This window comes from Rhinolophus sinicus, linkage group LG06, assembly GCF_036562045.2.
Source record: "Rhinolophus sinicus isolate RSC01 linkage group LG06, ASM3656204v1, whole genome shotgun sequence".
Lineage (NCBI taxonomy): Eukaryota > Metazoa > Chordata > Mammalia > Chiroptera > Rhinolophidae > Rhinolophus > Rhinolophus sinicus.
In genome coordinates, this window is record NC_133756.1 from 104,163,227 (window position 1) to 104,180,969 (window position 17,743).

Below are 17,743 nucleotides of genomic sequence, written 5' to 3' on the forward strand. Positions count from 1 at the left end.
CTCCCTCCCCAACCCCCTTACCCTCTGGTAACCACTAAACTATTGTCTGTGTCTATGAGTTTTTGTTTCTCATTTGTTTGTCTTGTTCTTTTGCTGTTTTTGCTTTATATACCACATATCAGTGAAATCATATGTTTATTAATTAGTTGCAGCAGAAGAAATCAGGCTCTTTTCCTATCAGCCCTATGATGGGATGAGTAGATAGTAGGTAAAAACAATAATAAACTATGACGAGTAAAGCACAGCAGAGGAAGGAGGCTAAGTACATAAGGACAAGTGCCTCATAGCCAGGTTTGCTCACCTGGATCACGGCGGTGTAGTTGGCAGGTGTAAAGACTGGGCTGTTGTCATTCACATCAGAAATGTCAATATTCACGGTGGCTGTTGACGACATCACAGGAACGCCACTGTCTACTGCCTGGACAAGCAGCGAATATCCAGACACCTGTCGAGGCACAAAGGGCTGACAGTGAAGAAGCACCTTCTTCCTTCTGTGCACACTCAGGGCACTGCAGGCTCTGCTTTGCTAAACATCATCCATCTTCGCTTTGATTCTAAACCAGGGTTTCTCAACCTCAGTACCAGTGACATTTGGGGCCAGATAATTCTTTGTTGTTGGGGGCTGACCTGTGCACTGTAGAATGTTTAGCAACACCCCTGGTCTGGACCTACTAGAAGCCAGTATCACCTTCTGCCAATTTGTGACAATTGGAAATGTCTCCAAACGTTGTCATCTGTTCCTGGAGCGGGTGGGTGGGTCTGGGGTGGGGGTGGAGCGGTGCAAAACCACTGGAGGTTACAACCACAGCTCTCTGCCTTTGTTCAAACACAACCACTGTCAACATTGATCTGCCTTATTTATCAGTTTTGATACTTCTGGAGTTATGGGACTGGATTACCCAGTGAGGTCTTTCTGCTTTTTCATCACTACTAGAACACATTTTCCCATATTTAATTTCTCTTTGTGAAGACATATTTTTGGTCAAAAAAGACTTACTTTAACCTTGCACAGAGGAATTTTCTGAGTCTTTCTTTTTGACCTAGATCTTTTCAGATGATCCTTTTGTATCTGCTCACCTAGGGCTAAAGCTACTTATGAAACCAGGACCACAGGACCTCAATGCTGAAGATACATTTCTGTCTCCTTGCTCTAGGAAGGACCAAAATTCCAACCAACCAGAAAGACACATATTTGCTTTTCCTTTAAAACATCCATAAATAAGAAACTGCCAGTATCTATTAGCAGAAAATTATTTTAAAGGTCTAACCCAGATATGTCATGCTGTGTTTCAGCCCATCCCTGTTTACTCTCATTATTTAGAAAGGAGAATCTTCCTGTTTAAACTCATGGAGCCTGTGTCTGATTCCAGTGAAGGGATGGGTGTGGATGGGAAAGAGGCTGGCCTAAACTAGCTTACCCGTTCCCGATCCAATTTCTTCTTAACCTTCACAAGTCCCAAGACAGGATCCACAGCAAATTCATTGTCCCGATCTCCATTCACAATGGAAAAATGAATCTGTCCATTGGGCTGGCTATCTGCATCTTCTGCTATTAGCTTCAAGAGACAGACGCAAAACAAAGACATGACACAAAAGGAAAACTTTGTTCTTATTAGAGTCCCAGGACTGCACACATGGGCACGGCTCTGACATTTTTCTTAGGTGCTATGCCCACCAGTGACAGTGACCATGCCCCCAGGGGAAGAGCTGATGGGTTGGCTGCAGGAGGAAAGCACCATTGCTGCAGCTACCATTTTATTTCTGTTAATTTTGACCTGCCTACAACCTGATGCTTGCTTGTTAGGCTTCATTTTCCTCAGGCCTTGAGCTAATAAGGACAGAACCAAGGGACAGGGATACTTTCACGATTCTTTTCCAATCCTGCAAAATAATGAGTCCATCACTGAGCTGGGCATTCTCTAAACTTACACATTTCCATGTTAAGAAAGCCCAAGAAAATTCCCTTTCCCATAAAGCCAACACACCCTTCACTGTCTGCTGCTCATGTTGGTGATGTTGGAATATAAATGTAACCAAAATAGTCTCATAGTGTCAAGGAAGGAGAGAGGACCTGGGACGTTTACCTCTGATGTGTAAAGAATATACACCCACAACCTGGTGCCATGGGAGCCAGAGATAAGGATGAATGGAAGGGACCTGCTCAATCTAGGGATGGTAAGGATGGCAAGGATGGGACTCATTGTTACCGAACTGTAATTTATAAGTCTGTGTTCTCCCAACACAGGGCTTGTCCATGTTTATATTAGAAAAAGTTCCGTCTGGAAGAAGCTCCTTTAAGAGTGTCAGATACATCTTAAATTTGCTCCCATTTGCAGCTGCCCTAGTCGTGTGTGTGTGTGTGTGTGTGTGTGTGTGTGTGTGTATGTGTGTGTGTGCAGGGAAGAATTTTATTCTATCCTTAGCCACCTAAAAACTTATCATCTAAGGTCACAAACTAGTAGGAACCATCATTAAAAATTCATTCCATGGTATGTTTTGTTTTCTTAAAAAAATCACTCCTGGAAGGAAAATGATTATCAGTCACTTGTACCTTGATATAAAGAAATTTATCAGACCCTTTCTAATAGACAGATTGGAGAGAGAGCGGTTGAAAGCCAAGTACCTGACTAGAGTTCATGGGGATAAAAGGATACTGAAAGGAGAAAGTATGAAGAGAATCAAGACAGACTTTGCTCATTTTTTCACTCTACTGAGGATTAGTAGCCCCAGATATCTGGATGTCACACTGGCACCTACCAAAATGACAGAGTCCCCAACCAAGGCATCTTCACTTATGACGGCACTGTACACATCTTGGCTGAACTTGGGAGGGTTGTCATTCACATCTGTGAGGTTGATGTTGACGGTGGCCACGGCACTGAGAGCTGGGGTGCCCCCATCTTTGGCTTCTACCACCAGGTAAAACTTTTTGCATAATTCATAGTCCAGGACTTCAGATACAGAAATCCCCCCTTGGAAGAAAAATGGGAAGCTTCAGATTTGATTAAGAAAAAAACATTGGTCAGCAGTCCCATAATTATGGAACTTTTTATGACATCATCTCCAGCCAAGACTTTTAGACATTCAGGAATTTATTTATTTAATGCCCTGCTGAAAGCATCCAGAGTCTCATTAATGTTGTCAGTTAAAATACAGCTATCCATCAGACACAACTGAAGACATTAAGTCTTTGCATGTTTCTGCAGTAGTTCCTGAACTTCTCTCAAGCAGCCTGAAAGGCCCTGGCATTATTCACCATCATGTAACTAGGGAGCAGGGGCAGGAATAACATTCCTGATAAGTGTCTCCCGATGATTCCTCAAGTGGACCCAGGCTGACCGAGGATGAACTGAGATATGTGGGTGCGAACATATGACCCCACCTGTCGTAAATAAATACTTGCAGACTTAACTGAATTGAATTAACCACTGTGGTACCTTGCCAAGTTAAAACTATGATGGCACAAAGAGGGCAAAGAATTCAGAAATCTCAAGGTGTAGTGACATAATGAAAAATGAAATACCTGGGAATCAGTGGCCAAGAAGTAAGTGTAAGTTCAGTGTCCACAACTACAGAACAGAGCTAATGCTTATGTCACAGAGATATTTAAGTTAAATAGAACAAATGGAAGCAGGTAGCTGGGTGCCTCCCCTAGCAGAATCTCCATGAGTGCTAGTTCCCTCTCATCCTAGCCCTTTCTGGTGAGGACCCAATCCAGTGTTCTGTAATTGCTAACTGGTCATTATACTTCCTGCAGAGCAGTTCTCAAGGGTATTGACCTTTCTCCACCCAGAAAAATAATCATTAGGACCATCCATTCACATTTCCAGAGAGGCAAATTCTCCAGGAACTAAGGCTGCTCTTCTACTTAAGGTGAGAAACAGAAGCCACACCTCTAACAAGAACCTATTTCTCCCCATAATTAAGTTTTCTTAGCAATTATCACCCTTAGAGCTTTATATTGCACCCCAGTCTTGTTACCCGGTGACAAATTTAAATAGTTGTTAAGCATTTCCCCATGGTGTCCATATACAGTGGCTATAAAGAGACAGGCTAAGTAAGGCTAACACATTTAAATGAGGAACACACCCATACATTTCAATTTGAAGTAATGACCTTAATAAACAGAGTTACTGCTGGGAGAAGCTGCTAATGTAATTCCCCCATCAATATCTCCACCTCTTTATACTTAAGGGCAGGGACTATATTTCCTTCATTTTTCCTCCAAAACATAGCAATGTAATTTAGAGGTTAAGCATGTATTCCAAAGTCAGGAAGATCTGAGTTCAAATCCTAGATTCCCCACTTATTCACAGTGGACATTAGGGAAATTATTTAACCTCGCTGAAGTTATGTTTTTCTCATATGGAAAATAACTAATGATTTAACAGGAACCTGGCATATTGGCCATGTTAAATAAGTATTGCTAATTATGATAGTTTTTTGTTCATGTTTATTGGACTATCCAAAGAATGGACCTCCTTTGCCACCTTGCTCAACAAGTGCCTATTTCTTGGGTAATGAGGGGATTATGTACAATGGCCAGAGGTGTGAGACTCACCGTTCGTATCTGCAAAATGGGACTTTCTTGACTATTCATAGAGGAATAAACAAATGAGAAGATCCATGAAAGTGCTTTGAAAATATTAATACAAACACACTCTATGAAAATACAAGAGTGGATACGTTTACTCATCAAAGAACATCCAAACTTGTATTCTGAATGACCATCTTTAGTTACCTAAACTGCCCCTAATACTCCCTGATGAAGAGAAAGGCTTAGGGTTTTCTTTCTGTTCTTTTGGTTTATTTCTAGGCACCTTTTTGCTAGATGATGCCACCTCTTCCCTCAGATTTTGAAAAGCACCTTTAAAAAGCATGTTGTGAGAAATCAGTGTCATGACGAGGAGCAGTGAACAGGACTCAAGTACGGTGCCAGTTCCAGATGACTGGGGTGCTGGGTTGAGAAGGCCTGCAGGTCGCCTTAAGGTCACTTATCAATGTCTACCTTGGTAGGTGACCAGAGAGTGGCAGCCTGAATGTGGACAGTGGCAAGTGCATGCTAATCTCTGGAAGTACTTCCAAGCATGTAAACATAGGATCCAAATTAAAAACAAAAACAAAAAATAGAAACCAAAATGAAAAAGAGAGAGAAACAAACCCTTGCAGTCAGTGTGCAACTACTACTTCCTATGCCCAGCAAGGAACTACATTACTGCCCCCCCCCCCAACTTCCCCTGGGACGTCCTGGAGCCAACCTGAGGGTCACGTATCTGCCAAGTGAGCCCACAGCTGGGAGCTGCAAACTCAGCAAGGGACCTCCTTGGAAGCAGAGTGCCATAGGGCACTCTGGGGTCTGCCTGCAGGCCCTGCTACGGGAAGTCTTGTTTCTGCTGCCAGGGAGGTAGCAGGAGGAGAAACAGCCCACCAAGAAAAGTGGTTAGAGGATTAGGAGGAGAAGCAGGAGAGAATGAAGCCTTGAATTCTAAATACATAGGTTGCTCTTTACCCACCTGTCTTTGGGTTGATCCTAAATTTCCCTTGTTCATTCCCAGACCTGATGAGATACGTAATCTCAGCATTTGTGCCGATATCTTTGCTGGTGGCAAACACGGCAAGGACTTGGGTGCCAGGGGAGGTGTCTTCAGGTACTGTCACCAGATAATCCCTCCTTTCAAACACGGGGGGATTGTCATTAATGTCCAGGACGGTGATGGTGACGGTGGAGAGAGAGGACAGGGCCTTTCCGGGGCTCTGGTCAGTGGCCTGCACGCTGATGTTGTAGGAGGGCTGCTGCTCACGGTCCAGGGGCTGTTCCAGGATGATGATGCCAGATGAGCCTTCAATGGAGAAGAACCCATTGGCTGAGTCGGCCAGGGAGTACACGACCTTCCTGTTGATGCCTGCGGGTGATGCAAGAACGGGAGTGCATGAGCAGGCGGCCTGGCCCTCTGCACTGGAATCTTACGGCTGGGCTGACTTTTGAAATGTCACACAAAGAAGAACAGCAGTTATAGAAACCCACAGCTACAAAGATGTAAACTTCAGTTTGTAAAATATACACACTACATTAAATGGTAAAGAAATAAAAAAAATATTGGCAACAAAGATGATAAATAGTTGGACATTCTTAATATAGTAAAGAAAAACTCTACGATGCCAATAGCTATGTGGGTAAAAACATGTGCCAGAGAAGGAGAAATACCAATTAATTAATGAATTACTTCAACAAATATTTATCTAGACTCTCTCAGGCACTATTCTAGATGCTAGAGATTTTAGCAATGGACAAGAGTCTAACATTTCCTGAGAAAATTTTTACATCCTAGTAGGAGTAAATAAGAAATTAACAACAACAAAGAATCAAAATACATGGCATGGTAGGTAGTAAAAATGGAGAAAAATGAAGCCCCTCCATCAAAGGGGGAGTTTGGGAGGTGGAGGGAAGAGTAGTAATTTTAAACAAGGTGGTCAGGGAAGGCCTTGACATTTCAGTAAAAACCTGAAGGAGAGGCAGGAGTGACAGTGCAGCTATCTGGGGGAACAGCACTCCAGGCGGAGCAACGCACAAATGCAGAGACCCTGAGGTACGAGCCCATCTGGCATGTTTGGGGAGCATTGTAGAGAAGATCAGTGTGATTAGGGTCAAGAAGAGAGGAAGCAGAAGATGAGACAGGGTGGTAAAGGGTAGGGAGCAGACTGAATGGGGTCATGGTGGTGAGGTGGGAAGCCATTGGAGGGCATAGGAGGGGAGTCATGTGACTTAGAGTTTAACCGGAGCATTCATGATGCTGGTTGTGAACGGAATGAAGAACAGCAAGAGAGGAAGCCGGGAGACCAGCTGGCAGACTCCCACAGGAATACAGGTGTGATAATGGCAGCTTGAACAAGATGGTGGTGGTGAAAGTGGTGAGAAGTGGTCGGGTTCCAGATCTATTCTGAACATGTAGGTGGTGAGAAGTGAGGGGGTCCTGGATGTATTCTGAAAAGCTTGTTTTCTGATTGTGAAGCTGGCAAGATACGGGATGTGAGAGAAAGAGAAAATTTCAGAATGACTCTTAAGTTTTGGCCTGAGCAAGTAAAAAGAGGGAGTTACCATCAGCTGAGTTGAAGAGGATACAATAGGACCAGGATTTGGACAAAAGATCCGGAGCCCCATTTTGAATAGATTAAGTTTGGGATGGACATTTTAGATTCAAGTAGGAAGTTAGTATAGGAGGTTGGAGATCAGAGAGGTCCACGCTGGAGCTATACATTGAGGGTCATCAGCATTCAGACGGCCCACAGAGCCATGAGAATGCACGAGTTCATAAGGGAATGTAAAGAGAAAAAAGAAATCCAGTGGCCAGTGAGCCTGGAGCACTCCATTAAAGAAGGAAGAAGATCTAGTCATAGGGTGATCTCCAGTTCTGTGATTTAAAGCGAAAATATGTCAACCAGCAAATGTCCATTAACAACCTGCAAATTAGTGACTGATGATTGGATTTACTTCTGGTTCTGAAGACTGATTTAACTGTTTCATCAGAGGATCTCAGTACTTAAAAATGGTTTATAAACCTCAAATTTGCTAGGAGTTAAGATTTGTCAGAAGCAAAATTTAACAGCTTTGTAGGCTGAAAAAGCACCAGTTTGATCCTAAATGCTCTTATGACGACAGTCATTAGTCATGACTTTAGGTGCGACAACCACCTATAAATGTCTTTTGTGAATCATGGACCCCTAGAATATAAGCGCTTAGAGGGTAGGGCCTAAGCCTGTGTGTGTTGTTTCTATTATAACACCTGACCATGGAGACAGACACTTGGCAGTAACTCCCTCAATGTACAATTTCCCTTAAGCCCAAGTTCCCAGCAAACCAATAAAATCATATATCTAAAGGGGATGACATAAATTGCATTATGTGGCTTTAACCAAAAGGTCAACACTAAGAGCTTGTTCTTGGTTCCATTCCAGAGATATTTTTTTCCAAAGTTTCATCATTTACTTTATCTCTCAAAACAACCACCCTGTGATATATAAACATCAGCCTCTGATTTTATTGGTGGTGGGATTAAAAAAAAAAAAAGAGGTTTTCCTCTTCTCTTGCTGCCCCTAGAAATAAGGCCCCAGAGGCAAGGTTTTAGGGATGCTTCCTGGCTAAGTTTATAGTGTCTGCAAGATTAAATTCTTTAAAATAAATTCCTGGGTGAATACATAGAGGGTTGTGGAAGTGATCAAGTTCGCACCTGAAAAATAACCCTGTCTGGATGTCAAAGCTGGTTGTGTGCCCCAGAAGCTGCCTTGACTCATTGGATGGTCTCAGGACACCTCTCAAAGTTACAAAAACGCATTTATAGAAATACAGAGGGTGCCAAAAAAATGTACACACATTTTAAAAACGGTAAAACCTATTAAAATTGTAAGACAATATATACCGATAACAAAAGATGAATACAAGTCACGTTTGACTTCTGCAATTACAAGAGGTCCTCAAAGTGGTTACCATCAGCATCCAGACACTTCTGATTACCGCGAGCTACTACTTGAGCAACATTGACCAAAGTGTCCACTTGTGTACATTTTTTTGGCACCGCCGGTGTATCAGTGACTGACATAAATATACCACATAGGTTTTCAAATCATACACATTCCTTGCAGATTTAACTTCCACCCCCAGCATATGGAACACCACTCTTCTCAACAATAAGATAGGGCAGGAAATTCACGCAGGGGTTTTCATCTGACATCTGTTGACAACTACAAAACCCACTTCACTGATGCATAAAACAAGGGCTGATGGTTTGCCTGGTGCCACTAGCATTTTTCGGTAAGCACCAGGGACGAACAAAATTCTGTTTTCCCAAGGCTCCTTGGTCAATCCCCTGAAGGATTTAGGATCAGTTCCTGGACATGCTTGCTCTTCAGGCCTAAAGATCATTTAGGAAGAAGGTAATTTTGGACTCATTATCCTAAAAGCCATGGTGCTCTGAGCAGCTGAGTTAGGAGAGATAGGGATTGGATTTGCACACTGCACTCTCTGTGGCAGCAAGGCCTGAGGGAAGGTGTTTTAATGGCTACCTATGTTTTTTTCACTGGGACAGATAGCTGAAATCTAATTAAAAATACCACCCGTGTTTCCAGTCTGCCGCTTTCTCATCCAGCCCTACTCAGAGACACTGCTCTGCTCAGATCCCCAAGCAGGAGAGGCTGTGTTCTCCCAGGGTCTTGCTCAGCGGGCTAGCCCTGTTGTTGGAGCATTGCATTTATAAGACTGACAATCAGCCACACAAAGACCATGGCTCCCCTCCAGGGAAGTTTATTGTTTACCTCTACTTTCTGTTACCAATCAGACTGATAGGGAAGAAACCAGAAAAGGTGGGGGGTTTGGGGGAACACAAACCAATGAACTGGCTAAATGGTATCACTTACGACTTGGTAGCTCTCAAGAAAAGAGAAGGATGTATTTTTGGAACATATTAAGTCCAATTGAGACACGATTGTGATGGATTTCAATGATTTCTAGAACTAAAATTAGGCATGTAAATGCCCATTTGGAGGCAGTACTTGTGGTATAGCACTTTCTTGGCTATGTTTCCAGGAGATGAAGTACTGTCTTTGTTAAATGAATGCAGGTCACGTCACTAAAGTGGAAACTTCCTATCCAAGGGCGTTTGATAATGCCATCCTTCAAATCACCATCCCTTTGCTACATACCCAGCAGAAAAGATGAACCCAAGCAGGAGACACGCTTGCTAATTGGTCTAATGCTCTTACTGCACGTCACGATGTGTTACATTAAGGTACAACAGTAATCCATTATTTTGCATCTGTGTTTTTAAGTATGTAATTCTCTCCTTCAATTTGAGGATAATTTAATGAGGATGGAGCTACTTAGCTTCTTAAAATGCTGAAATGCCAGGCTTCCAGGAGAAGTATGACTTTCATTGCAAGTGAAGTTTCTGCACGGTAACTGTGGCAAACAGAGCAGGCAGGACTTCAGAAGATTAAAATCAAATAAAAAGAGAATGATTAAAATCCTTATTTGCTGAAAGGAAGTAATAGGTAGTGGCATTTTGTGGAGTGGGGTTGGAGGACAAAATAGCACATAAAAATTCCCAGGAGGGAAGGCTGTGAAATGCTGGGTGGCTTTCCAAGGGCATATATTTTCCCTCCCTTGAAAGGTTTCTAAATAGAGGCTAGGCTCCTCTCCACTGGGCCAAGTGGGAAGATAGACATTTTGGACTGTTAATGTGATCCAGCCTTGGAAGACAGGAGACCTTGCTTCTAGGCCATGGTCTGCCCAAGCTATACAAGTGGACTTGAGTAAAGCCACCTAACTTCCCTGGGGCCCAGGTCTCTTCATTTTAAAAATGACAGAACCCAGGTCAGTTAAGGTCTAGATGATCTTCCAGCACTGTGATTCAATGTCCAAGTTAAACTAATGGTGTGACTTCATTTTTATTTCCAAAGGACTGCTGTCTTCACCCAACTGCCTATTAAGTTGCTAGACCTGGGCATAACTGGGCCATATCACCATAGACAAAGTCCACAGGAAGCTTGATCATGATGAGCTATTGGATTTTCTGGATTGGAAGAAAACTTAACACAGCAGATTCATACCATTCAGTTAAATATCCAGAGCTCACACATATAGCTTACAGCAAGGCTCTTATACCACTTCTAGGATCATCCCCAAAGACCTAACCCAGTGTCAGAATAAGTCAGCTTTCTATCTGAGATTGTTCAAGGTGTTAGAACCAGCACCAAAACCCAATGGTGAGAGTGGCCAACATAGCAAGTACATTGAGAATTTTTTCAACCTGGCCTTTAAAAAATGCCTTTTCCCCTGCTCCTAACAAGCTCCCTAAATTTGAGGAACGTAGCACGAGCTCTGTTATGCTTACTTTGAGGTTTTATGATAGTAGCTGCTTTGACTCTGTCAGTGCAGGGCCTTGTCTGTGACATTCACCACTACACCCTCCAGCAACTGCACAGGATCTGGCTCGTGCGTAGGCAGCACACACAGAACGTGGGCTGTACTAAAATTGCTACAAACTGGCTTTTATAAAAGGGTTTCAATAGATATGAAACAGATATCTGGGGAAGAAATAATCTGACACAATCTCAATAATCAGATTCTAGTGACACTTTAAATTTTGGTTCTAATCATTTTATGTCAACTTCATTGAAGTATCATAATTTACATACAATAGCATGAATGCGTTTTAAGTGTCCAGCTCATAAATGCTGACCTTTAGGAAACCATGGCCCTCACTGAGACAGAGCATTGTAATCACTCCTTAAAATTATTCATGTTCTTCATGTCCCATTGCAGTCAGTCACCCGATCCCAGGCCCCAGACAATTTAACAACTTGCTTTTAAACCAATATTTCCTCCTGCTTTCATTAATACCCATTCATCAGCGCTTAAGAGCTCACAAGTATATTTAGATTTCAGTCTTTATGACCCAAGTGTGGTGAATAAGGCACGCTCTTATTTAAACTATAAGGATTATCTTTCGCACAAAAATGATAAACAAAGCTTTGGTGCTTGAATATGTCATTGCATTCCTTTGCCATGGCCTTATTCTTCCTAGACAGTGGTTACTTTTGAAATGTGCAAGGGTTCTGTCTTTCTCAAGGAGTCTCTAGGTAGCTACGACCTTCCCATTTAATAAGGACGTGCCAAGTGCCACGTGTTTGATTACTCTAGGCACTTCACTGAGGGGCAGTGGAGCCCAAAAGACATCATCCCTAACTCTAGTAGCCTAGAAACTTGACAAGGAATTACTCAAACTACATAGTTTAGAGTTTCTTGCATGGCTTCCCCTAACTTCCCTCTCCCATCTGAATCAGAATGCTGGGTTCTTTTGATTCTACCGCTGAGGTACCTCTTGAATGTCTGGTGGCCAGGTCTCACAGCCTTATGGTAAGGCTCCCACCCTCTCTCACCTAGACTGCTGCAAGACTGATGATTACAAACTACCTCGGACTCTATCCTTCCTGGCCAAACTTAACCACAGTTTTAAGTTCCTAAAACTGGATCCAGTCTCGCTCTAGCTGCTCAAGTTCACTACTGACTTTCCACTACTTACTTACAGATAGAAGTGAAATCTTGTGAGAATGGATTTCCAGTCACCTGCTGTCTGGCCCCAACCCACCCTTTCAGTGTCATCTCCTGCTCCACTTCCATCATGTACCATCTACTCCACTTATTTTTGAAGACATCATGTGCATTTATTCCTCTACGCGTTTGCCCAGGCTCTTCCTTCTCCCCAGAACGTTCTCTTCCCCTCCTTCTTTGGTCGAAATCCTACATATTCTTTGCAGGGTCTCCTCTGGCACAGCTTCTTTAATTTCCCCAGTTACTTCCTTCTCTTTGCTTCCTTAAAATTATTTTGCATTATCATTTGTTATATTATGTCCTCTCTCCTACTAGATTAAGGCATCTTTTAGGCATTGAAACTGTGTCTTATTACCTTTGTAGCCCAGTATTGAATGTAGGGTCTTGCAAGCAATAAGAGAGCAATACATGCTGAACTGCAGAAGAAACAAGCGGGGAACCAAACAAGTGTATGAGCATGTTAATGCAATGAAGGTAGGTGATATGCATACTGCACAAACATGCCCAGTGCAAATGCATGTGTTAAAAGAACTGAACAAACTCAAAGGAGTGCAACACAGGGAAGTCAGGAACATTTAATATGAAAAATGTACATAAAACCTACATAGATAGATAACAAGCAATTGCTAAATAGATGTTTGCATTTGTGAAAAAACCTGGTATCCATAGAATTTTCCAAGAATGAAGACTGGTTGAATAAATTATAGTACATTCATATCACAAAATGATATATATATATATATATATATATATATATATATATATATATCATCATATGAAAGTGTAAAAGAATATATAATGATATGGAAAAATGTTGCAAGCCAGTGAAAAAAGCAGGTTACAAAATAATATCTAGTTTCTGAGTCCATTTCTCTAAAGAAAGAAGGCCAAAGGGACTTCTGTCAAAACGACAACAGTGGTTAGAATTGACTTGTTTTTCCTTTTTGCCTGTCCTAGATTTTACACAGTGGACACAGAACATGTTTGTAATAAAAAAAAAGCACTATTATACAAAAATCATGAACGTGGAAAATAATCCTTTAATATCAATTTTGGAAAGAAGTCAAATTTTCAAGTTATTTTCCAGGCCAGCCTGATTCTCAATATACATAGCATTTGAAATAATTGTAGAAAAACATACATAGATATTGTATAAGAATTCTTTCTCTGGATACTTTCATTCCTCATTTTAGTTTCTGCTCATACTGAGTTTACTTAGAAAATCATTTTTTTTTGGTTAAAAGTCTCATTATAAAGTTATTTCAAGGGATACATTTTTAAACTTCTTTTTTTTACCCTTAAATTAAGTTGTAGCAGAAAATGGCTAGCCTGAAATTCTTCTCTCATTGTGGGAGGCAAGTAAAATCCCATTACAGTGAAAGAGCTCAAATTGATTGCTCTTTTCTATCCTTAAAATATGCCTGCAGATGATATGAAATAAAACAGAAAGTTGCCATGAAGTGGTCCAGGGAATTGCTATTACTTTTCAAGTTAGAAATGACTTTTAAATAGACTCTCTAATTATTCCTGTTTTAAGTGCCTTTTAAAAGTTTTTCATTGGGTGATGACTACCCTGGCACATTCCCATGGGCAAAATACCAACTCTGGGGTCAGTAGTCTCTTGGTTCTTTGAATAGTAAAAACAAACAAACAAACAAACAAACAGAAAACAAAACAAAACAAAAACAAACAAACAAACAAACAGAAGGCAGCACCAGTCACCAGAGTCAGGGAGATCCTTGATACCATAAACCTCCTGGGAACTTGCCAGTTGGGTTGGCACCAGCTCTGCCAAATAGGATTGGCGACTGGATTATGAGGTCCCATTCAACATAAAAACGCAGGGCCCTTTACAAAGTGTTACGAAGTTCAACACAGCCACAGCAGAACATTAAACCAGGCATGGAGCCTTTCTAAGAAAGCGGTCCTGTACAACTGTAAAGTCTGCACACCCAGAAAGCTGGCTTCACTGCTGAGCGACACTACCTTCTGTGACATCTCAAGGCTCCAGCTCATCTGGGCATAAACTCTTTCAACCTTATGGCTTGGTATTTGGTAGTCCTGGCATAACTGAATGTAAGTAAATTAATTCATCAACTAAGTACTCAAAACTTCATCTCTGTTGGTGCATAGAACTTGCTCCCCAACAATAATACTCAAAAGGTTTCCTAAGTGAGTCACTATAAGTATGAACACTGCATTGATTCGTTCATCCGTCCAGTAATGACTGGACTTTGGCTGCCTGGCAGGCATTGGGGATGCAAAGAAGACAGGGTCACACCTCGACCCTCAAATGGCTCCCATTCCTCAGAAGACAAACATGTATATAGTTGATTATTGGGGAGGGGTGGCCGAGGGAAGTTTTCCAGAGAAAAAAACAACTGAATTGAGTCATGAAGGAAAGACAGGAGCTGTCAGGAGTACCAAAGTGGAAAAGTGATGAAAAGAAGAAGCATTTCAGGTGATGTGAACACATGCAGAGGTAAGAATGATGAACCTGCAAGACATATTCAGGGAAGGGTAAAGGGTTCAGTGTTGCTAAATTATAAGGTTAGAATGGTAGGAGCTGAAGCTGTCTCTTTTCAGAGCCACTAGCAAATTATCAGAGCTGTTACAAACAATTATAACTAGAATAATGTTCAAACTGGGCATAAGTTAATGGATAAATTAGCAGAGAGAGAAGAAAGAGATTGGAAGGAGGAGCCGGAGAGGGTGTGTGGGTGAGAAGTGTCTTGTAATATGTAAGAAGTTATTCAAAGAGCTCGCTGCCAGATGATGGACAACATAATTGTGCCTGTCAAGGAGGCTTTACAAGGTGAAGTGAGAGCATATTTCCTGCAGCAAAGCTGATAAGCACACTCCACTTCCTGCAGAGGCAGGAAGCCAAAGCTTGGGGGGGGAGGGGGTCCTTGGATTCTGCACAAAATGCTCAGGGATAGGTGGAAATTCCCCTAGATACCCTAGCACTCTCTTAAATCTGTCGTCTGCTTTGCTGCGTGTTGGATTAGGATTGATCCAATTGAGCAGCTCAGAGGTATGATGGCAACCGGTGGCAAATGTGGATGAGTCCGTGTGTGAATGCGTGAGCTTATGGGAATGAATCACTGTGATCAACTGTTAGAAATCAGAAAGCCCTGCCCATGGGTGACGGCTAAAATGCTTCACTAAGATATCCCTTTCTGAAAGGAACTGGCTGTTTCATTTGACAACTACAGTAGTTCTCCCTTATCTTCAGGGGATAGGTTACAAGACCCCCAGTGGATGCCTGACACTATGGATAATACCAAACCCTATACAGTGGTACCTCGTTTTTCAAACATAATCCACTCGGGAAGACCATTCGAGTTGTGAAACGTTTGAAAACTGAGGCACCGTTTCCCCATAGAAAGTAATGCAAAAAGGTTTAATCCATTCCAGACCTTTAAAATGAACCCCTAAATCTGCAAATTTAGCATGAATTTTACTATCTCTAATGATACCATAGATCCATAAAATTTACAGTGTTCGTAAACCGAAATGTTCATCAATGGAGACATTCGAAAACCGAAGTACCACTGTATACACTATGTTTTTTCCTATACATATGTACCCATGATAGTTTAATTTATAAATTAGGCATAGTGAAAGATTAACAACAATAACTCACAGTGAAATAGAACAATCCTAACAATAAATTATAATGAAAGTTATGTCAATGTGGCCTTATTAAGTAAAATAAGGGTGACCTGAACACAAGCACTGTTATACCACAATGTTTGATCTGATAGCCAAGATGGATACTACTAAGGGGTGGGAAACAAATACAGTGTGAATACAAAGGACAAAAGAATGATTCACATCCTGGGAAGGACGGAGAGGGACAGTGTGAAATTTCAACATGCTACTCAGAACAGCATGCAACATAAAATGCATGAATTGTTTATTTTTGGAATCTTCCATTTAATATTTTCAGACCTTGGTTGACTGCAAGTAACTGAAATCTCAGAAAGTGAAACCACAGATAAAGGGGCAGTACTGCAGTGTTTTGACCCTCTGCTTGGAAGACACTGGATTTTTAAAAGAGTAATAATAACAACTACTTACATGTGTCAACTGCAAAGACTCTTAAACCAGGCAAGGCATCACAGTCAACCACAGAAAAAAACATTATGTTGAGCCCTGTCTCAGAATTTCTGAATCAGATTGTGGAGATGGAGCCCTTGCCCGTTTGTTTATTTTTAAAAGCTCTCAAAGGGGTGCTGATGCACAGCCAGGGCTGATAACCAATTTATCTGATTTTCGTGCATTATTTTATCTGCTGCTAGGTTCTGGAAATTGGGAGGAGATGGCTTGTATGGCCCTAATCAACTGAAGGGATCCTGTTATTTTGTGCCTGGGGGGACACTTTCTATTCCCCAATTAAGCCTTGTGTGACAGAAGACATTCACATTATCTCCAGTGAAACTGGAGAGGGGATTTTCCAGCCTTTGAAGATTGCTGCAGAAGGGAATCCATACTGTGTGAGTGAAAGCCCCTGGAAGAAGGACTTCACATGTGTACTAGATACGATGTTAGGGAATTTAGGTGGACTGTCTAATTCAGTTGTCCCAACAACTCTGCAGTTCAACAGACATGTACTGGATAATTGGTGCCTTGTCAGCACTGGCAACACAGAAGTTATTAGGCTGGTGTCCCAGCTTTCCAGGAGCTCATGGTTTGGTGGGAAAACAAACAAACAAAAAATATCTCCATTTTTCCAGAGAAGAGTAGAGTTCAGAAGGGTTGAGGAACTTATATAAAGTCAGACAGATAGTAAAGGTTGGAACTGGGATACTTAATCAGGTCTTATCCCAAAGCCACTGTATGATGTGGCTTCCCAAGGTTAGAGGTAAATGTGACACAGAGGTGATGGAGTGTCATGGCCCTCCCATCTAGTAGCTGTATGCACTGCAGAGGGTGTCCAGATACTGGTGGGAGGTAAAGAATTCAGGGAGGGTTTTAGAGGGCCCCAGAGCCCTTTACTTAGGACCATTTTCCAATTAACAGATGCCTTGGGAGAAACCACTTAACCTTTTTGAACCTTAGTTTCTCCATCTGCAGGTGGGAGTGTCAAGATCTTAGTAAGATTACATGTGTGACAGTTTGGAGCTCTCTGGAGAAAGGCTACAAATGTAAGTTTATATGTTTTTTGATAACAATGTGCTTGAGTGAATGGTTCATATCTCTCAGTCTTTAGGGGGATCATTTAATTTTTATGGATATTTTATTAGTCTCTCAACCACCTTCAAGGATTTAATACTTCAAAGAATAACAGAGCTTTGGGGAAGAAAAAAACAACATACGAAATCACTGACCTAAGCAGCTTAGAGGTAACAATTTCTAAAGTGTTAGGAAAGACATAAAATATATGATACTTAAGAGCAGATGCACTAAAATCAGAATTGAATCCTTCTGAAAACATCTTCTGGTAGAAATCAGTATAGGAAAAAGCATTGCACTAAGTGTCAGGATACCCTCCTTTTAGATGATCCGAGGCTCTGACACTAACAAAGTCATCTTGGGTAAGTCTCTTTGTCCCTGGGCCTCAGTTATCTCTTCAGAGAAAGGAGGATTTTGTCTCAGGGCCTTCCTAATAGTACCATCCTAAGATCTACTAGGATT

At 41.6% G+C, this 17,743-nt stretch overlaps 1 protein-coding gene across 6 annotated transcripts in view; it reads right to left on the reverse strand.

The window, feature by feature from the left end:
- The window catches only part of FAT3 (FAT atypical cadherin 3), a 633,732-nt gene that overhangs the window by 53,977 nt on the left and 562,012 nt on the right, over window positions 1–17,743 (reverse strand). For all 6 annotated transcript variants that reach the window (XM_074335616.1, XM_074335615.1, XM_019737552.2 and 3 more), the window contains 4 exons: window positions 5,514–5,903; window positions 2,758–2,972; window positions 1,419–1,556; window positions 302–445 (listed from right to left, as the gene is read on the reverse strand). In XM_074335616.1, coding sequence (XP_074191717.1) covers window positions 302–445; window positions 1,419–1,556; window positions 2,758–2,972; window positions 5,514–5,903 — 887 coding nt within the window. The remainder of the gene's footprint in view (window positions 1–301; window positions 446–1,418; window positions 1,557–2,757; window positions 2,973–5,513; window positions 5,904–17,743) is intronic.